Source organism: Melospiza melodia, chromosome 5 (genome assembly GCF_035770615.1).
Source record: "Melospiza melodia melodia isolate bMelMel2 chromosome 5, bMelMel2.pri, whole genome shotgun sequence".
In the NCBI taxonomy this organism is placed as follows: domain Eukaryota; kingdom Metazoa; phylum Chordata; class Aves; order Passeriformes; family Passerellidae; genus Melospiza; species Melospiza melodia.
The window spans coordinates 23,552,199-23,575,506 of NC_086198.1; the positions used below are offsets into that span (position 1 = coordinate 23,552,199).

The window sequence follows — 23,308 nt, forward strand, 5'->3', positions numbered from 1 at the left end:
TTGGAAGACTGTTAATGGAAAGAAACCTTGTAGCTACCCTACATGAAAATTGGGGTTAGAATCATAGAATCATGTGAGTAAAGCAAATATTTCACAACTAAGCAAACAGTTGAACAAGTGTTGGCACAGAGGTGCTACAACACGCAAGGGGGAAGGGGGAAACCACAGCAGACAGGAAATTCTGAGAGTGTGGGACCTCAGCACAAATAAATCCTTAACAGCATTGCACATTCCACAAGCAAGTCCTGTGGGTCAAAACCCACTGGGCACATGGACAAAGGTGAGAGAAGATCCTGCCTTCTGAAAGTTGGTATCTGAAGGGTAACTACAAGACAGATCAGTTCAGTAGGTAGACAGAGTGACAGGTAGAGAGGAGAAAGAGGAACAAAGATGAAAGGGAATATTAGTCACCTCAGTAGGCAGTTGTCTCAGCTTAACAGCTGCCTGTACATTGTCAAGTTAATCATAGGAGAGGTGACAAAAGAGTTTGGAGGAAAGGTCAGAGGCAGGATAATGAATTGGTTAAGTGTGAATTAGTAATGTGCTCTTTCCATGTGCAAGGGAAAATCATCGAAGAAGCGAGATCGCTCAGAAGAAAGCAGTGAACAATAATAGATGGGCAAAGCAAACAAGAGCTGACATCTGAACACCATTCAAAATTCAAAAAAAGGAACATTCAGTAATTCAAAAAGGGCTCTGGGAAAAAACAAAAGCTTTGTATTCTACACCACTAAGAAGGCAGACTCAAGAACAGGGAGACCAACAAGCTAGAAGACATTTCATCAGTATTTTGAATAGCTTCAAACTATGTGAGATTGTATTTATCAAGAGCAGATGCAATTGCAACACATTTTAGCTGTGCACCTTTTATTGAGAAATTCTGCACCTGAAAGTTACTTCCTAAACAGAATCAGCTATTTTGAAATGCTGGGCAGATATGAAGATCCAGAGAAAAGGGAAAATTGAGCATTAAGGAATGGATGAAAATATAGCAGCTTGGTCAGAATAATTAAATAAAGGTTAAAGCTTGCTTAAGTTTAGGTGATTAGACATTGAACAGATGTCTGAAAGACAGGGAGCACGTTTAAGTTGCATGAACATCCAGAAAGAGCAATCAGCAGTCATTAGTACAGAGCAGATTCTGAATTTATGTTCCCAAACATAATTTTCCAGACATTACAGACTTAGAGAAGACAGCAGGAAATAATTACGCCCAACTGCAAATCACCAGCATCCCTACTGTGAGAGTCATCCATAGGATGAAAGCTTGGGTAAGAACTATTCAATTAATAAACTTACCGTAGCAACCTCTCAGAGACAAGGATTTACTGATGTTGATAAATTTTGTTGACGGGTAACTATTGCCATCCAAATATCAGTAAGAAAAGAACTTCCTTGTCCATCCTAAATTATCCTAAAGGGAAGAGATTATGTGACTATATTTATACCCCGTCACCATTAATAAACAGAGAACTTCAATCCATGGAATTACCAGTATGGCAAAACATAATAAATATCATCAATATAGAGAAAATGAAACATCTTTGGGCAGAATACGCACAAATGTGAAAGAAGAATCAAATGCTACACATGGAGCAAAAGCTATTAACAGCAATGAGGTGTGTCAAACAAATCCACCCTACAGATATCATGGAAAAAAGATCCTTGAAAAAATTAAGACCTCTAGGAAAATCAGTTAAAAATAATACAAAAAGAAACAGTGAAGTGTTTTTGTGGGAAAAAAAACCCCACTAATTGGGTAAAAGTAGAAAAATGCTGTTGCACAAATATTCTTTAGTGTGAAAAATGCTCTTATGAGAAACATCTCATGCTCTATTTGTCTTAAATTCATCATGCGTCATCTTCATCAGAGTAAATTATCACCACTAAGTGCTGCATTTTCTGAAAATCTGGTATTTTGTATATCACATAATGTTAAACCAAAATTGCCAAAGCCGTCAGAACAAGAAGCGAAACCCTTGAGAAGAAGAGGTGCCAGACTAAGCAAACTACAGAATCAGCTTAAGTCAGCATGGAAAAGGAGAAGCAGAATGCAATGGAAATAAACTATGGGCTGTGAGGAGCTATGGGGTTCTATGTCTTGATTTGGGGTATATGAAAACAAACTTCAAATTTTAGAGATGGAACAAAGAAAACCAAAAATTTTCAAGCAACCAGAAGCTAAAAGTTCCAGTTTCATATTACTGAGTGCAGTAGGTGTGACTGCCTCAAGCAAGCAAGAAATGTGTACAGAAGCCAAAGAGCTCATTATCTTCAAATCCTAAGCACTTTGACTTGAAGTCACATTGACTGAACTGGATACAAAATAATGAAAAAATAAACTAAACTAAGCTAAAGGAGGAAGGACATCTTAAGTCATCAAAGCATTAACTCCTGGCAAGGTTAAAAACCCCCAAAGTGCAAATGGGACTTTGTGTGATCATCAGATCATCATATAAAATGAGAACCCAACTCAGCCACCCCATGAAAAGCACAAAGCCCTCATGAAAAATGTTTTAGTCAGATAGCAAATAAGTGGGAGTTGCATGCAGATTTTCCCTCTGACAGTGGCTGATGGCTCCCACGGAGAGGGAAAGCTGCTGGCTGGGGTCCATATGAGCACCAGCAACATGTGGAGAGAAGGCAGCAATGTGCAGACAGGGATCCATCCAAAACATCAGGGAATCCCACAGTAATCACTTAAGACTGAGAGTCTGCAAATGATGCCACTGTTAAGAGATGAAGACAAATAAACTGCCTGGAGCTTTACAAACCCTGTAGTCCTGAGAGATTAACAAAAAACTTTAAAAGGAAAAAGACCATAGCCATAGCATATGTATGTTCTCATGGCAATCTTACAAAGACTGCAAGGCAAGAAGGATGAAATGATACATCTAATTTTAAGTAAAAACTGATATGCAGGGCATCTCAAGAATCTTGTTAATGGAAGATTTACCAGGGTAAATATGAAAGGGATTTCATAAAATATTGTGTAAAAGGAAAAATCAGTATATTACACTTACCTTGGGAAAAAAAAGAGGTAAATATATACAGAAGAGCAGACAGAAGAAAAAAATGTTTTTAAAGTGGAAACTCTATGGTTTCTATTGAAGTATAAACTATATCAAGTGTTGTGAATGCAAGCAAACTGTGGAAATACATTTATTTTGAATCTTTTCACTTTATTTGATCCTCAACAATTATTAATTTTCCTTGGTACTCATTGACTCATTCCACTTTCTCAATTCTTTCTGCATCAGGGTAGCTCAATCAGAAAAGCAGCATTTCTCATCAAGTTATATTACCTGTAATTCCTGTGAGGGGATGCACATTTGCACCAGGCTAAAAATTGTATTTCTCACCCTACACTACATATTGGTATTTTTCAACCCAACAAATTTAATCCTGTCGAATTTATTTCACAATCCAAACAAAGCATTTGTCAGACCTGAAAGCAGCTCCAGTGCTTTCTCACAGGGGAATTCTATGTCTCTATTCCTCTTATCCCAAGCGAATGCATTATGCCCTTGAGACAAAACCCTTTTCTCTACTTTTTATAACATACATTAGAAGTATCAAAAACCTGGAGAATGTGCACCTTTTTTAGCATTGTACAAACACAACAAAACATTCCTTGAGCAAACAGGAACAGTTACACCTCAGGGAAAGTCACTGCACTGACAGACAATATACAGTAAAGCCTTTGATTTAGCTTTTTGATATAACCAGGACAGTGAACAGACATGACAATACAAGATTAAATTCGAATTTTAAAACAAATGCAATCACATATTTTCTCAATACTCTTTTCTGAAAATAAATACCAAGCTTCAAATCTCCATTTCCACAAGCAATGGCAAAGCTAGGGAATACAGTCTGAGGCGTTTTGTCTTTTCACACGCTTCAGGTGTGATCAGACAGCTCTGATGGGAAAGTGGCAGCACATTATGAGTTCCCGCACCCTGTTCTGCCTCCTCCCTTGTTCAATGTGCACCTCAGCCTGCATGAGTCTGTCAGCCAGCTCGAGGCCAGCGCTCAGCTCTGTGTGTCCCCTCTGAGCACTGGTTTGACAGTGTGCTTGCACTCCCTGCTGCAAGCCTCATTAGGATCCTCAGTAATGGCAGGCTGGAAGCCACTTCCTAAACAAGAGTAAAATGAAGATTGATTAAATGGACAATGAAAAAGTACTTTCAGTCCAACCTTAGCAGCTGGCAATGTGCATACCTAAATGCCTTCACAGCAAAGACAGTGATGTTCTCTCTGTGCTGGAAGACCCATGACCGCAGTACAACAGGCTGAAATGCAAAGAGCTTGGCTTGGAAGTAAGTTTGAAAGCTAGTCAGGAGAAAAGCAGAATGAAAAGAAAGGTCATATAACTCTGCAGAGGATGTAGATGTTTGAAAATCTGGTTTTATTCCAACTTGGAATGAAGTGCCAGAGCTTTGAAATTCTATGAAATATGTTTCAGAGTCGAGGTCCTCAGGTAATCTGCCTGCCTATCTCAGAAGCACAGACCAGAAGAAAATGGAAAAATTTTAATGGAAAAAACCTATTAGTTGGCTTCAGTCAGGATCTGATATCTTAAAGTCAATGAAGTTTTACTAACATTTAAGTAATTTACAGAATAGAAACCACAGGTTTTATTCTTTGAATACTGATTCTACACCAGCACACTACTAATCTGATTTCTGTTCTACAAGCATAATTTTTGGCTTAGACATGTGTTAGATAAATATACATGACACAGTATATAAATAAAAAATGGTTTTATTTATAATAAATACTACTAATTTTCCCCGTTGAAATTAAGGCAAAATGTTAAAAAAAAAATAAATCAAAGAATCATAAATCAGACCTGCATTTACATCACTACCATGAGGGTGAACTAAGAACTAGCAGGGGATATGAAACAGGTATTCTGTAGACCTAACAGCAGCTCTCTCCTGAGAGAGGAAAATTTCAACACAACATACATCTCCAGGAAATGAAAATGTTTTAAGGTTATTGTACATAAAAACCTTTCATTTCTCAGAGCATTTAAAAATGCCAAGCATGTTATTTTTGCTGGTCTCTCTTTAAATTAGAGTTTGTGGGAAGGTGCTTTCATCATTGCTTAATTGAATCTGGAGAAAACTTGAAACAACTTCTTCCCTTTTTCTTTCCTCTGCTTTCCCCCAAGCACACCTCACTTCTTGTCCAAGGCAAAACCAGTGAATAACATATGCAATAACCTATGGAAATTTTTCCACTATAAGTCCTATTAAGAAATACCCAGTCCCATGATCAGTCTACTTCCCAAAGCTAAGGCCCTGCCTCAAGGCCTTCTTTTGGCCTGTCTCCAGCTACCTGAGGATGGGTTAAAAGGAGCATTTGCTCTTGGTGCCTTTATAACCAAATAAACATCTTCTGCAAAGTATTCTTAAAGGCAACTTTGTTTGCTGAATCCCTAAAGCAGGTTGACAAAATCTATCTCCTCATTTCATCTCTTCTGAATTTGTGTCCATCTAACTTCTAAGTAATACTGGCTCAGAAGCCAGATAAAGAACAAGAGACCAAACAAAACAGATTATTTTCATCTTTTAACACAGCAGGGCAATACTATGATCTTGCTAATTTCCTTTACCTCCTCTAATGTTCATGTGTAGCAACTATTTTTTAAATTAATTTGTGCTGACAGCATAAACTCCTGCTGCTCCTTGTTGAAGATGACGAAGAATTTTTTTGCTGTGAGGGCGGCTGAACTCTGGAATAGGTTGCCTGGAGAGGTCATGGAGTCTCCCTGTCTGCAGACAGTCAAAAGGCATCTGGACATGATCCTGAATAACATGTCTAATGGACTCCAGTTGACCAGGGAGGTTGGGCTAGATAACCTCTAGAGGTTCCTTCCAACCTGATCCATTCTGTGATTCTTTATTTGCTCTGAAATACAGGAATTTCTGTAAGATCAAAATATTTATCGATCTAAAAACAGATGTTCAAATGTTGATTCCCTTTCTCAGCAATTCTCCGAAAGGTCTGGGTTGGAAGGGACCTTAAAGATGATCTAGTTCCAGCTCCCCTACCACAGGCAGGGATACCTTTCACTAGACCAAGCTGCTCAGAGCCCCAGCCTGGTTTGGAACACTTCCAAGGATGGGGCATCCACAGCTGGATGTGTGGCCCATCCTGGGCTGTGAATGCACATGGCTGGATCATGTCCAACCTCAGCACCCCTAATCCTTCTCAGCATGACTGCCTGGTCACTTGTAAGAGGAGACAAAACAAGTGAAGCCCCTAAGCAAGCACAGGACTCTTATTTAAAGAGAGGGTCCTTGCTGAGGACGACCCAGGAAACCAGTAGAAAGCATGTTTTTACAAACTCAAAGTGATACTTTTTACACCTATTTTCACAATCAGCAGAAGCAGCTGTTACTTCCATTTATGGAAATTCACAGATGAATCGCAGCACTATTTAATATACCATTTAGAAAAAGAACATCTGGTACAAAAAACTCTTGAATCTTTAAAAATTATTTAAAAATAAGCTAAATAGCAAAAGTCCTAACTAGGGAAAAATTATGTGGGGAGGTGAGAAACTTATAATGTGTAAATCTAAAATTAGCTCTTGACATCAGCAGTCCCCAACTTCTGTTGAAACTGTAGAAACCATAAAATCAGCTAGCTGGTTAAGTGCTTCCAAAATAGAATAAATTCTCTTAAAACAGTCTTCAAAAATATTACTGCTGATTATGAAGTGTCTACAAAAGCAACCTGAATCAGGTACCCATCATTGTAGCCATTCTTTTTAGTGGTGGACCGAGCATTTTTTTAACATGCTGTTAATCTATTTACAGATAATTATCTAATCTGGTTTACCAAATGTTAAAGGAAAGAATTTGTTTTGACACAAGGATCACAAGTATATGGGGCAAAAGCATTACAGCCATAATAAAACTACCACACACAATCTGAAAAAAAAGGAGAAAAAACATGGGAGATCTTGCTCAGCAAAACTTCACAATGAAACTCCTAGCAAACTGTGAAAGGAGTGATAGTGTATGAACTTTAACCTTTACTTCAGACAAACTGAGAGCTTCTTCAGTGTCACAAGCAATGTTATCAGAAGAAATAATGGCTATTAGTTTTCATTTCAGTTTAACTGAAGGACAAACTTTTATATAATAATTGATTGAGAGTAAATTAACTGTGTTTTGGGGTTAAAAATGTTCAACACTGAATTTTCATGGTAGCTATGAAATCAGTTATATTTTCTGGAAAGCACGATAAACTAATGCAATGACTATACCTCTCTCTTCTGGTGAGAAGGAAGGAGGCAGAACAGTCCTGCCAATCAGACAACATCGCTTTGGAGAAAGGATTGGATTAGAAATAGTTTTGTCAGATCTTATCTCCACTATAAACTAATCCTCTCTAGCTGTCATTTTATTTCAAAGAGACACTCATCCCATGGCAATCAACTGCATATTAGTTTTGCAGATGTTCAGAGTAGGCTTTTTATAACACAAGAATCAGCCACTCTCAGTTATGTAGAAAATACACACTTTAATACACTGTCTGTCTCTACCAATGTGTGTGTAATAGCTTTGTTGCATTAATGTGCTTGCTTGCTTTCTTTTTTTTTAAATTTATTTACTCTGTTTGGCTGGTTGAAGCAATTTACTCTCCTTGGGAAGACATTTGTCTCTCAAGAGGAACACAACAGAGATGTTTATAGTGAGGCTATAAAAGCAGGGAGGAAGGATAAGCAGTAACCAAGACTATCACATCCAATTAAAATTGCTGGTATGACAACAGGAGAATTTAATTAAGTATGATAGCAATTTAAGAAAGCAGAACAAAGAATAGCCAACACAAATTGAAGAAGAAAATAATTATTACATCTTTGAAGATCATGGGAGGTCAGCCCCTCAGTTATTTGTTTTAGTCTAGAAACAGCATACCCAGCAAGATCCCAAAGAAGAGGATGCCAATTACTGAGTCTTTGAAAGCCACGTAGAGAAACAGAAAGCAATTACAGGAGAGCATAACCAAACAGTTGTTTGCACAACAGCAAATGTTATGAGATTCTCATAAAGTACATAATACATCCCCTACTCAGTATTTAATCACTAAAGCTCCCCTTCTTTTCTCTCAAACACTAGCAGTTTAACTGTTGCTTTCAATACAAAGTACTGGTCAGAGCTTACATACAGTGTGGGGTTTCTTTCTTACTGTATTCCAAGACAAAAATTTTATTATATAACTACCCAAATTCTGATACCATAAGTCTTTGTACAGACAACAAGGCACAGATCAATTATAGTCATATTATCCTGCATACACCTCTATAATGAATGTGAGTATGTTTGATCAACAAAGTTTTGTTTTTATAGAAGAAACAATACACCACAGCTTTTGTTGTTGTCACTGAAGAGGTAGACCTGATATGTATCTCTCAACTCTGCTACAGTGTGACACAGGATGGAAACCAGCCCCATGCGAATATCTAGCTGTAATACAGGCCACAGCACTAAACACCACACAGCCGGCATGAAGAAAACACTGAAATAATTGAAATGCAGACACAAGGTGTGACTTTCTTATGCTGTAAATCACACAAGTGCTCTGGTACATATTGGCTTTGCACACACACTTCAGTGAGTGTCTCCTCATGCCACCAACACCACACTGAGGGTGTAAAAGACTAGAGAACCATGGTGCAATTCACAAGGTATATTGGTATCACCAGACTTGTAGCATCAGTCAGGCCTGACTTTTCACATGTGAGGCATGGCTGATTGAAGGATAAATATATCTATATGCTGCTTCTCTTCAGCTGCTCTTATGAGCAGCCTTAATCAAAATAAAATAAAAAAAAAACCAAAAACAACCTTCACAGCCAACACAAATGTGCCAGCTGAGCTCCAGCTACCCATACTGAGCCTTACCTCTCAGTAACACAAAGACACAGCCTTAGTTCCAGACCTCATATCAGTGCAAAGGACCTGCAGACAGTTCCCAGCTCCTGTTCTTCTAAGTGTGGACCTTCTGCATTGGGATAGATTTCCAAAACTGATTTTGCTTCATTTTAGATACCAAAATAAATGACATTGGCTGCAGCAAGCACTGCATTCTGTCCCAAGAACCCCAACTCTACATTGCAAAACTCAGTTTTACTATGCCTGAAAACACACAAACAGAAAGGATTGCTTCAGGTTGCAGTTTCAGTAATGATGCAAATGACAGAAATCCCGTTGAAGCTGAGTTATTTTACCACTGAGACTTCTTTTTCATTGTTCTGTGAGTGAAATATTTTATCCTTGAACTTTCATCTTGTAGTAAGCAAGTGCATACAAAATCTAAGCCAATGTCACCCTATTGATAGCAAAAAAACCCCAATCATTTTCTCATCCAGTCATTCAGTCATCAGCTGGATGGCCTATATTCAAGGATGCAAGAGCACAAAAAGGCAAGGAATCGGACTACACCATAAATCAAGAATTTGCTCAGGTTTTCACTGAAATGTAAAATCTCAAATGTAAAATCTTAAATTCAAGATCCCTTCTTGCAGGTTAAAAAAAAGTCAGGGAGGCCACTTAAAGGGTGGTTTAAGTGGTTCGACATTCTGAACATATTTTTTGAACATCCCTTTACTAGAGATTTCGAATATCCTACAAAATAAAAAAATCCTTTAAGCGTTTATTTCAATTTGCCTTGAATTCAATTTGTTTTGAATTCTGTGCTTAATGCTGGAGAAAGAAGGAAAAAAAAATATATACATTTTTCAACCTTGTAATTAACAACAACAACAACCAATTACAGCGGAGTACAATGAATAGGATTTATTGTATTGCAAGCAATGGTGTAGAGAATGGACTCAAAAAAAGCAAATATGCTCTCCAGGACAGTGCAGGTCTAAAAGCTCAAACACTAAGGTGAGAGAGATGACCTCAAAGAGGAGAGCACTCAGCTTACAAGAAAAAAAAAGGAGCAAAGAGTCACTGACTGAAAAATCTGATTTTGGCCTCTGAAGACCATCACTTCCAGATAAAACCCAATCAACATACACACTCATGATAAAATTATAGGAAAAGGAGTTAAAAACAGCAGTAGGTTCATATGTCTGCTGCTGATTCTTCACTTTCCCTCTAAAAGGGAACTGCCTGAACAACTCTTGCCTTTAGAGACTTCTCACTTGTGTCTTATGTAAATAGGATTGTTTAAAAATTCCCAGCAATCATGAACAAACTTTGACAAAGACAATACTGAAAATCAAATTATGCTGCATATCTAATTCATCATAAGCATCATGCATCAATAAATGTGATAAAGAATTACTCTTTTCATTAGTTTATGGGAAAATACCAACCAGCTATCACATTGTGATGTACTTGTACATGTGACAAACCATCAAGTCACTTCTCAGCCTAACTGGAAATCCAACAGGTTTCCCATGAAACCTGGGTATTTTTACAGCCCATCATTGGGCCAGTTAAATTGCCAAATTCAACTGAGCAAATCCTTGCTCATCCAAACTCCATTTTACTTTGACAAGAAGAAAGTGTTTGGGTAGTAGAGTTAATTTGAAAACATAAAACGCTGTGTGGGTTTTAGGTGGCAGATGAATACACTTTTATCATTGCAGAAAATGTTTGTATGTACACAAAGGTATGTTACTTTTTAGCTCATATACACTGTACACAGGTATGGAGACACACACATAGCAGAAGAAGAAAATCTGGTTCTGGATCTCCTAAATCCAAATCTGATGCCTGTTCCTGAACATACTTGGGACTGGCAGCCTGTGGCACACACACAGCAAGGCAAACCAACATTTCTGGATTTCAATAATGCTTTCAATGCTGACTCTCACAAGACCCTTCTGCACAAAATGTCCAGCACACAGCTGGATAAACACATGATGTGTTGGGTGAGCAGCTGGCTCACTGGTCAGGCTCAAAGGGTCACAGTGAATGGGGTGACACCAGACTGGTGAGCTGTCACCAGGGGGTTACACAGGGCTCCATCTCAGGCTGTGGACTCTTCCACATCTTCATGAATGACTTGGATGCAGCACTGGAAGGGATACTAGTTAAGTTCACCGGCAACGCAAGCCTGGCAGGATATGTTGGCTGCCTCAGAGACAGAGAGGCCCTGCAGAGAGACCTCGATGAATCAGAGGACTGGGCAATCACCAACCATGTGAACCTCAATAAGGCAAAGTGCTGGATTCTGCCCCTGGGATCTCTCAACCCTGGGGAATGAGAGGCTGGAAGGCAGTGCCATGGAAAGGGACCTGGGGTCCTGGCTGATGGCAAGTTGAACAAGGGTCAGCAGTTCCCTGGCACCCAGGAAGCTGGCCAGCCTTGTTCTGGGGGACATCAGGCTCAGCATCAGCAGCTGGGCAAGGGAGAAATAGAAGAACATGTTAAGCTATAAGAGAGCATCCAAAGGAGGGCTGTGAAGAATAAGAAGGGCCTTGAGGAGAAGCCATGTGGGGAGAGACTGAGGTGACTTGGCCTGTTCAGTCTGGAGGAGACTGAGGGGAGATCTCACTGCAGTTACAGCTTCCTCGTGGTGGGAAGAGGAGGGGCAGGCACTGATCTCTTCTCTGTGGTTACCAGTGACAGAGCCCAAGGGAATGGCCTGAAGCTGTGTCAGGGGAGATTTACGTTGGATATCAGGAAGTGGTTCTTCACCTAGAAGGTGTTTGGGCACTGAAACAGGATCCCCAGGGAAGTGACCACAGCACCAGCCCGACAGAGATGAAAAAGCATTTAGACAACATGCTCAGGCACATGGTCTGACTTGGTGTGTCCCATGCAGGACCAGAAGTTGGATTTGATGATCTCTGTGGGTCCTTTCAAACTCAGCAGATTATGGGAATTATGTGGACTTGATACTTGTCTGGAGCCTTCTACCTCTCCCTGTTATGTGTCTTTTCTGTCCACCTGAACAAAAATCATTGCCATCTGTTCCCACTGGAAACACCTGAATTTTCACTGCAGATTTCAGTGGAAGTGGCACACAGGTGAATCAGATTCTTAACTCCTATTTTCAACTTCATTCACTTCACCTCATATCTGTATATCGTGGTTTTGACTGAAGACAGAATCACTTTCCTTATTAATAAAAAAAGGAATAGAAAAATAAACAGCTAATTTTTTTCCTAGTCTTCATTAGGATACATGTAAAATAAAAAAGAAAACCATCATGAAATAAGATTTTTTAAAATGAGGGAAAAAAACAAAAAAAAAAGAAAAGACTAAGTTACCATGAACTTTGGACTCACAAAGGCTGAATCAACCTTTTGGTTGGAAAAGTTGAATAAATTTTCCTAATTCTCAGTAAATAAGTTGATTAAAGAAATAAGCCTGGTTAGAGCACTACATAACACTAAAGCAAATCCCTGTCTATAGATCTCAAAGATTCACAATTTGCTTCATGATCAGATCTAATATCTGGTAAAACAACAACTATGTCACTGCATGAAAAAAACCCTGTATTTTTTCAAATAACTACATTTTAGAATAACTGTTATTTTCAACAGAGAGACAACAATCAAATATAATAAAAATCAGGGCTTTTGCTATCAGGAATGATCTCATTCCACAGAATAAATGTTACTTCTCATTCTATTCACAGTAACGATGAGTAAAAGCACGTCGAAAGTTCAATTACATGAGGCAATTTAAATTACATTTGCTCCTTAAACACTCTTTCCTTTTTTTACCACTTGCCCACAACACGGCAAGAACTCCTCAGTACTTAATTTATAGTCTTAATTTTATTTTCCATGTATATTTTACCATTTCATTTATAAAGTTCTTTTATTCATGAAAGTAGCAGTGTAGCCTCTTTTCATCCAAGGTAATCTCATTTTAATACTGTGTCACATTAGCTTGGGATAGAAAAAAAGGAAATTTATTTTCAAAATCATAAGTAGTAGATTATACTAATACCGAAAGCTACATGATTTTAATTTTCTTTGAGAATAAATATAAACAAATAAAACAGTACCTATAGAAGTTAGTGCAATAAACATAATACATACACACAGGCCAACATACAGCATGCATTTGCTGCAACTCAAAGATTTGGCAGCAGCTATTTTTGTTGAATACACCTTTTCAATAATTATAACCCAGTTCTTTCATGAAGATGAGTTTAACTTTTAATAGATGTTTAACAGTAAACAGTTCTAATATCTCCAGCATGCTTGAAGTCTGGATATGATGGGGTTCAGTGACTTCAAGTGTGCTGCAGAGCAGAACCTTTGCAATAAGAAATAGCAAATATTTTCATTTACATAAACCATGCAGTGTAGAGTGAGTTGAGGAGAAGTATTCTCCAACCTGGGAAGTGTCAATGCTCACTGCATTGATGGCTTGAGGTTTTCAAGCCTCAAAGAGCTTTGTCAGCTTATACACATTGACAATGCTCTGAAAATTTTGCTAGATAAACTGCTAAATCTTGCTTGCACAGCCAAAAAATGTTCTCACTTCTCTTTGTATGAGACCACTAACCCCTGCAACAGAAGCATAAGAAGGGACCTTGCAAGGGGCAGGAAGATGCACAGTCACATTGGCTGAGGTTTCTTGGCTGGCAATCCCTCCTTTGAGGAGAGGCTGGAGGCAGCAGTTCCTTCAGCACTTACACCCAGGCCTTCCAGAACCTGCCTGTCAAAACTCCATCAAAATCCCTGGCTGATGCTAGGGCTCTTTCACACATGGCTTACTGGATTTTCAATGTGTGAAGTTTTTCTCTATAAATAAATGAATGAATTAGCTGCATTGTCCCTCCTTTGTAGTCCCATTATTAGCTCCTGGAGTCCGACAGAGAAGAACACATTCAATTTCTGTGCTCAAGTGATAAGGTAGCTTCCTTAGCTAAACAGAAAAAAACCTGAAAGCAGAGATGTACTGACAGCATTTTGGCTCAGTGGAGGACATCTGGCTTGTGTCCTAAAGAATGGCTTCTCAAAGTCTTGTTTCTCAAACTTGCTTCATTATCCCCAGAACCTCTGTTGTCACCTGACTTTACTGGCCTGACCCTGCTCCTACCCGGACTCCTCACACTTGGCTTTTGAACCCCTTTATTTTTGTTGTCATGATGAGCTGGCAAAGACATCTAATCTAAGGGCATCTTATTTTTCCCTTAAATGGCTTTTCCTATCCATCATATTCATTGCAAATCAGAAGAACGTGAGAAAAAAAACTCCACCCCAAAATGTAAAGCAAAAAACTGACACACAGTTCACATCCATCACCAGTGCTATCAGATAGCATAGAAAATTTTGTGCAAGACAGTGGGATATTTAGTAACCACAAAAGTTTCAGTGGGAAAATTTGCTTCACCTGTGGGACCTGGGCAGCTATTTGAGAGTAGAGAAGAACTGCACCAGAAAATAAACAAACCTGAACAAGTCACCAGTATACCCCTGGCAAAGTATTTTCCTGCTGCCACAAACTCATCTGTGGAGAGGTGTCAGTCTCTGCTAGCTCCAAACCTCTGCACTCCTCAGCCCCAGTGAATTTCACTCTTCCAGAAGACTTTTTTTTCCCTCTGCTCCTCCATCTCCAGCTCAAAGCAACAAAGGATATTTGGGAATTCAGCTGGCCCCTCCCTCTCACTTCACATTAATCCTTTAGCCAGAAAGGAGGAATACAGTGATACTTGCTCCCAGAATTTCCTGCCTTTCCATGCTGTATGGAGGGCAAATTAATACACAGTGTTTAAAGAGAAGATAGGCTTTTATTTCCACAGCCAGAGAAGTGTACTTACTTCTTAATCTCTATTTTATTAAGAGTATAAGTACAGATCTCTTCTCTGCAAGCTCTAGAGATGGAAGAGGTGGAGAGAAAGAAGTGCCTAACATAAAAAGCAATACTGCTTTAAAAAAAAATAAAAGAAAGAAGAAAAATATTTCAAACACAGAATTTCAAAGAGTCGGAACAAAGATAAATTCTACACAAGCAAACTCCAGTTTACAGACTGCTTATTTACACAGGCCAGTGTCTGACTATTTACTCTGCAATAGTTGTTACTTGCATAGTAATCAAGACCACGCTTACTACAGCTGTTGCAGAGTGAATGAACTCTCTTCTCAGCTAAACAATGACAGGGTTCAGCCAGAGCAGTCATCTAAGAAGAGACCAAGCAGCAGAGATTATGTGAGGTCTGGGGAGAGAAGCAGACAGCTGAATCCAGCGAGGCAGCCAAAAACTTCTACTGGGCAGAAAAAGCCCAAAGAGCTTTTCTGCATACGCAGTTTTTACTTATTATAATCACAAGGTTTACAAGCTAAATCCACTAGGTTATGCTGTATTTCCCACCTAAACTATCCATGCACAAGGCACAGGTTTTGGAAACAGCAAGATCATTAAATTGTTCAGGAATATCTTTGCCCACAGGCAGTCCATAGAGCTTTATAATTTCTTTGCCCCTATAGAACAGCTGCTGGTTTGACTCAAAATAACAGTTTTTAATATCCATTTGAAAAGCAACCCCTGCAAATTTCTTTTGCAAAGACTTTGTGTTGGAGCTCACTTGTTTAGTTCATTTCCCCTCACTAACATAAATAAGCTATGGCAATAATCACATTTCTATTTGAGTAACCCTTCTTATTAAGAGGCTCCTGTAAATTTACCAGTCACATATTATACTCCAAATAAATGCTGCTATCCTGGAAAAAATCTGCAATATAGAGCTGATGTGAGAGTCTTTGAACCACAGTTGCAGAAGAAGAAAATTATCTTCCCTGGTAGACTTATAGACACCACAAAAGGAGAAACATGATGAGTCTCTTGTTTTTTAGGATTTTTGTGGTGTTTAATACAGGAATTGTTTTGGTGGGAGGCAGATTAAGGATTTGGTTTTGTTGTTTTTTTTACTGGTCTTCTGGTTTTTGAAGTCTTGAGTGGCCAATGCCAAAGTAAGAACTCTAAAGTAAATTTTTTACTTTCTTGGCAACACCTTCAAAAGATGACAATGACTTTGTTACTATGCCCAAGTATGTAAAAAAATAGATAAAATGTATCTTTTTTTAAAAAGAGTGTTTCTCTGTAAGAGCAAAGCAGGAGTTTTGTTTTGCTGAGTTATAGTAGTTTGAGCCCCCAACCATTCTTCTTTCAAGTTGCAATGTTAAATATCTGATAATGCATCTTACCAAAAACTAAAACACCTGTGAAATGGGTGATGAAAACACTGCAGAACAATCTAAATATGCCTACGAATTGTTTAAACCTTATGAAACACTACACACACTTAGATAGAACAGCAGACCCTCATTACCCAGAATTAGCAAGCTTCAAGTGTGTAATGAGAACAGTGAAACACCCAGCCAAAACAAACGAAGGGCAAACAAAACTTTGAAAAAAACCAAGAAAGCCAACTTCTAGCTAATGTTTCTAAAAGGCATTCACTTGAGACTGGATACACAGTACTTTTTACGCAGGAGTAGGTTTTAAGCTTGAATTTCTCAAGACCAAGGTAATAGCTAAGTACAGAAGAAAAGTAATGCAAAGAAACAGATCCAAAGATAAATTATTGAAGAGAGAAAGTGTATTTCTACGGAACAAAACAGAGATTTTTAAGCAGTGGTTGATAATGAAGAATATACACGCATGCAAAACCACATTTGAAACACAGCACAGTGCCATGTAAAAAGAACCATGCCACTCATTTAAAAAGATTGCACAACTTATGCTCAAATGCAATGTGCAGGTCTTTTATGTCTAAATCCCTAAGAACCTTTTGAAAATCTGGTCCATATTGCTTGAAACCATGACTTTAGACTATCACCTCAAATTCTTCATGCAATTCAAATTTTCCATATATTCCACTACTTCTCATTACTATTCAGTGGCACAAAAGACAACAATATCAACATCATTTTATGTAAAAGAATAGAATTTCTATTAGATAAATACATTTTATCCACAAATACATATATAATATATATATTTCTCTAAATACAAAAACTTTCAATTGTAAATATTTCCGTAGTGTGGGTCACAATGGCAATACAATACCTTTGAGCTTCAAACAGAAGTCTGAGGGGTAATTCTTCTGTATAGATCCTAAATGCTTTTGCTCACGCGAGATGAGGTTTTATTTGTTCTCTCTTTAAATGTACATGCACATTTAGGAACATGAGTAACCACCCTTGCACGCTGATCTTTGAATAGAGAACATTTAAACTTTTACTTGGGGGGGCTTACCTGAGTTTATTTTTATTACCATTATGAAGTCAAATAAACCATACTTTTTGACAGGCTGCTGTGGTGTTGGTCAGCAAAACAAGAAGACAACCTGTCATTAAAAGACATACCTCTGTCAGGAATGATTTGGCTGTGGAAGGGTTCATGATGAGAATGGCCCGTCTCAGGGTATCCCGGTAACGGTTCAGTTCTTCTATTCTCATAGAGGCAAAGAGCCCTGTGATCATTTTATTGATGTTGTTTTCTACCTTCTGTAATGCTACATCCATTCCCTGTTGAGATACTTTGTCTAAAAATTCTTGTATTCCACGGATATCTAGAAAAAGCAGAAGGCAAACGAGATGTTAATTGCTAAGTGGAAAAAAAGACACAAGTAACTGTTCCATTTATCTCACAGAAACTTTATGTAAGGTAGATCCCTACAGGTTTTCTATTAACATTCAATAAACCTCTTCCTGAGCTATGCTCATTGCAGTTCTTAAAGTACTAAGACAGAGAAAGAATGGCCACACAACAGCTACTGTCCAAAACAGCCATTAGAAAACAAACCTACAAACACTTTCAGAAATTTTCCTAATTTGGCCATTCAACCATCACACTTGTTCCTAATATTTCTTAAAGGACTTTCACACTAAAATCCATACAGGGCAATGAGACCATGGTGACCATCACACAATTCTTCCTTCAGGCAAGGGTTGTTGGAGGACAACTGAGGATGAGAAAGGCAGGAAGGAGATTGTTTTCTTTTGTGAAACTCAAAACTATGTTATCCATGCTATGTAGCTTGATGTATCTAAGTGAAGCTTGGGCAGTTCACTCATAAAAACCTCTTAATGTTGTTCTTAACTTCACAACTATTTATTTTCTTCAAAACCAAAATAAAAGCCACATATACAGTTGTTGCAATGATACTGCCTAGTCTCATCTCATACAACTGGCTGAGTTTAGTAAATTTTCCCCAGCAAACTGCTCCTGTAGAGCTTTCTGGCTCACTCTGGGTATCTTTAGGAGTGACTTAGAAAGGAAGACTTGATCAGCAAAATGCTGACTGAGTTTACTACCTGGCTTGTAACATATTTATAGTCTACCCAACTGAAATGTCTGGGTACTCTTCACATTGTTATGCTGCCTGTAGCTGGCCCAAGACTTTGGAAGGGCTTTTTCCAGCACTGTTCCACAAGCATCCTTGACTTTTTCTTTCCCTTTGCTCTTGTGGATGGCTTTAACTAAAACTCCAATGTTTATGTTTAAAAATTAAAACCATTCAATGACTTCACAAGTCAGATCAGGGCCTCCTGGACCTCAGGAAAATCCCTTCAGCCTCACTGAGCCCTCACTATCTGACCCCTAGTCACCACTGCAGATGCTCAGGCTGTTTTCAGGAGCTAAGCCAGCAGCTGCCCAAGGTGACTGTCCCCTCCAGCAGTCACTCTGACCTGCTGTCCCAGAGGACACTCAGCAGGACATCCCTCCTTCCCTCCTGGCATGCAAGCCTCCCACACACCCAACTGCCCTCAGTCAGGGACAAAGAAATTGCCCTAGAGTCAACACACATAGACTAGCTGAAACACACACTGTGGGAAAGGGAAAAGAGAAAAAGAAAGGAAATCAGCATTGCCACATAAACAGAAATTTCTGTAGAAATTTCTTTCTTCAAACATTTCTTCAAAAAAAAAATAAATAAAGGTTCCTCAGGTTTAGGAGAGCATTTGTGGTTAAAATCCACCAGAAAATATTTCTCCCATTAGAATACTCAATCTGGTCTCCCTTTGATGCATAGTCCTAGATCCAGCCTCTGAGGGAACTGCTCAGAATTTTCTTGTCTCAATTCCTCATTTTCCAGGGGAATGGTCAGATCTGAAGTTACAGGCTTCTTATGTGTCTGCTGGAGACATCTTATAGTTGAGAAAGCTTCCAATTAGACTTTCACAACAGCTTGGCTACTCAGACTTTTGTCCTGACCTACCAACTTCCCCTGCCCCCTGCTCTTGGGGGGTGCCACAAACCCACAAGAAGTAATATTAGGAAAACAAAGTTCAGTCTGCACAGGAGAAAAAATGCCCTGCCTACATCCAGCAGGCATCAACTAACTAGAGAATATTACAGAATATACTAATATTCTCCTCCAGCCCCAGTTTACTGAGATGCTTCAAATTATGAAGAAATAGCCATACAGCAGCTTGTAATCAAACAGTACACAAGAGTAACTCAACAGGGTTGGTCCTGGAAGTCCATCACAATCACCAAGCTGGGTCTCCTGTCTAGAGCTCCAAAATACCATGAACTGGAAAGAAATGGTATTTTAGGCATTTAAGCTATTATGTCAGACATTCATCACCAAAACTTCACTCTCTAGACACTGCCAGAATATCAGTATTACTAAACACTTGTACGATAGTTTAACTGTGAATAAAATACATGCATGCCCTAAAAATAAAGTTCCATAAGAGAATCAGATACTAATTACAGCTTCTATTTAATATCTAAATCAGGAAAATTAGATTCAATCTAATCAGAGATGTTAGAAATTTTTGGCACTTTAAATACCAACAAGATTATTTGAAGTGCTACAACTATGTCTAGTTTTATGCAAATGATAAAAAAAAATTCTTTCTACTTTAACCCCTTCATTCTAAACTTCCTGAGGTTCACACACTCTGAGGATTACTGAGGATCCAGACTAATTAAATCATATGATGGGTAAAACTGACCAGTTGAAGTTAAAATCATAAGTCAGTATGAGTCAAAATCACAAGGAGCATATATATGTAGATGGGATCTAAATATGCTGTCAAAATACCAGGAAGAAAATTTACTTGGCCTATGAATGCCTTTATAAAGACTTAAAATCTGTCCCATAAATCCATATATTTCTGGCACCAGAACAGGTGAGCAGGAACTTCCAAACAAAGTTTCATTGGTCCTTTTTCAAAACAAGGACATAATGTCATTTGATCTGAGTTTATAAACACACTGGAGTTATTGACTGATATTCTGCATTGACCCAGAAGTCAGATTATAGGAGCAAATGGTTTTCTTTGACATGAAGATCTGCATATAAACAATGAAACCATTATATTGATTCTTCATTAAATGATGGGACAAAAGAGATTCAGTATTATTCTCTGTCACCATGATATTTTCTGAAAAATCTTCTTTGCCCAGGAGTTTCTCCTGGGAAGCTGAGAGGCCTCAAAAAAGAATGAAAACAATAATTATCTGATTACTTGGGAATGTGGTCTGGAGATTGTTTACCAACAGGTGCGTCTTTGATTGGTTTCATGTGAATTGTTTTTAATTAATGACCAATCACCATCAGCTGTGTTGGACTCTGAGGAGTCAGCCACAAGCTTTCATTAGCATTCTTATTTAGCCTTCTGATGTACCCTCTCTCTTTCTTTAGCATAGTTTTAGTATATAATTTCTTTTAATATAATATAACTTCATAAAATAATCAATCAGCCTTCTGAGAACATGGAGTCAAATTCTCATCTCTCACCTCATCCTGGGGACCTCACAACACCAAAATTCTCTACATTTATTAGGTAACTGTGCCATCTATATTGCATCATTAGGAAAACACCACCATTCTAATGGAAAATGTACCAAACCAGGATTCCTACTTCTTCTTTATTACTTGTGTCTTTGGCATGGGTATGACACAGAGACATGGCAGAAAATAAACACAGACTGTGGTTATACCTCAGCTTACCCTTAGCAGAATGGAGGTATTGGTGGCGTTCACCTGCTGCTGTGAAACAGCAGAAAGCACAAAAAAACACCCTGCAATTTAAATGCTATTTAAATCATGATGGTGCTTCCAATATTTCAGCAGTGAGTCACTAGCAGTGATCATATTCAAAGTGTGTGCCAAAGAACAGATGCTGCCACTGAATGGGCAGCATTATCTTTCCTGCGTGGATTGTCTGCAAGTGGCACATATCCACGCCAAACTGTGGAATCATCTTTCTAATAGATCAACTCCTTCTGCAGAAAAATCTGGCAAACAACCTGTGGCACAGATGGCTTTACTGAGGAGACACAAGACTGTTCATGTCTGGAACACAGGTGTTTCTTGCCCTGAATTTGCTAGCCAACCAACCTGTTGCCCAGCCAGAAGTCACATTCCTACTTTCTATTTAAATCAGATGAGTCACAGTCATTGCCAGAAATTCAGAAGAGTTTCCCCATTATCACCATTATTAATTATCCTCCTTTGTGATCAAAGCCAAAGTTAGCATGTAGAAACAGATCAATGCTAAAGACAAAGTTGCTACCTCATCTCCCAGCTCAATGCCACTATTATTTAGCATTGCATTTCCTGTTTTTTACTGAACAGCCATTACTTCCAGTCTACACATGTGTGCACAAGAACAGAGTACCCTTCTGTAGTCAGCATCATCTAGAGGGTTAAACCTGGCTGGAAATGTAAAAGAAGCATTCCCAAACATTCTCCTTATAACCAAAACTGTTCTCAATTTAAGAGGCTGTGAAGTTGGCCTGGAAATACTACTAAACAAAGCAAGAAAAATTTATCAAGGTCTCTGTTGGAAATGTCCTTCCTGGGCATGCAAAACCAGGTCACAAGGCAGAGGTCTACAGGGAGGTCTCCTGGCCTGCAGTGGTGGTTAACAGCTGGTCTGGCACTGGGCACACCAGCCTGGCTGTGCTCAGAGCCTTCTGCAGAGGAGAGCTCCAGGCCCAGAGCCTCTGAAGCTCTGCAGACCTGGCTGATATATTCAATTGCAGGTACTCAGTATAACACTGCTCCAGCTGAGATCTGAATTCAGGTGACAGCTTCACCAAACTTGCCATTATTGCATCAGCTACCATCTAAGAAAGAATTTAGGAAATGAAGCATGAACTCACACACCTTCTTCTCACTGAACAATCTTTTTGACACTGAAGAAAGCACAAGAAACATGTGAGTATCTTAAATACAGAGCATGCTCAGGAAAAGCACCCTTCACAGACTATGGGTCTAAATTTTCTTAAATGAGCAGCCTGGCAGGAGCACTCAGACCTAACATAAACCATAAGAACCATTTAGTGGAAAAGCTCAGGCACATGGTGTGACTTGTGGGGCTGTTCAGAGCAGGACCAGGAGTGGGACTTTAACGAGCCTGTGGGTCCCTTCTAACTCAGAACATTCTATGATTCTTGCACAAGGCTTTGTTTATACACGGGACCAGATCTCCTCTCACTTTTTTGTTCTCTGGTCCCCCATAACTTTCTTTGCCCTGTTTTATACAGAGGGAGCAAGTCCCCTAATCCATTTTGGAGAAAGCCTAATGATCAGGGCATCCTAGAACAAAATATGCTGGTTTTCAGGCATCTCATACAGGAATACCAGGATGCATATGCAGCAAGGATTTTACAACTTGAATAAAATGAACAGCATATATTAAATAACTCATAAGCTAAAACACCTCTTACACCCTTTTTAAAAAGAAACATCTACAAGTAGATGCAAAGCTCTTGCTTTTTTTTTTCAGTTCACACTATTATCAGGAGATGAGAAAGATGGCACTATTCACTAATGGTAATAAATTAATCCATCCACCTGTATCATTGTGTTCCACCTAAATCACAAGGCCCTTACTGTGCACTTCTGTTATCTCAAGCCTGGCTTACAGTCATTAGCTCATCCTCCCTCTGATGGCATTTCAGACGTGAGAACATTCTCCTCAGAGTATCTGGCTGATAAATACCAACTGATTCAGCTGTGGAGCTAAAGGTGAATGTGCCTGCCATAAATATTCACTGGCTGATCTGCACAAAAGACCACTTTATTTGTACAGATGATGAGAAAAGCCATTGTATAACAAATAACACTGTTCAAATTCTTATCAAGAACAGCTTTACAATCTACCACAGTGATTTCCTTCTTCCACAACACTGGCTAACATGACAGCAACTATTAACTGTGGTTAATACACTGTACACTAGGGAGGTGTGCAGCTCCAGCAGGACTCTGATGGTGCCCCTGCTCAGTGTAAAGACTTGTGCAAAGTGTTTGCTTTCCTATGCACATGCTTATCTCTATTAACATGATTAGGATCCAGACAGAGGAAAACAAAAATTTAGCAGGATGATTGAGTAACAGT

The 23,308-nt window shown here is 38.8% G+C and overlaps 1 protein-coding gene across 3 annotated transcripts in view; it reads right to left on the minus strand.

Annotated features, from left to right (window-relative positions):
* Window positions 1-23,308, minus strand: part of GRID2 (glutamate ionotropic receptor delta type subunit 2) — a 679,111-nt gene that overhangs the window by 250,767 nt on the left and 405,036 nt on the right. For all 3 annotated transcript variants that reach the window (XR_010027765.1, XM_063156612.1, XM_063156611.1), the window contains exon 4: window positions 17,312-17,517. Coding sequence is in view for 2 of the 3 variants with exons in the window: in XM_063156612.1 (XP_063012682.1) it covers window positions 17,312-17,517 (206 nt within the window). In the remaining variant the exon portion in view is untranslated. The remainder of the gene's footprint in view (window positions 1-17,311; window positions 17,518-23,308) is intronic.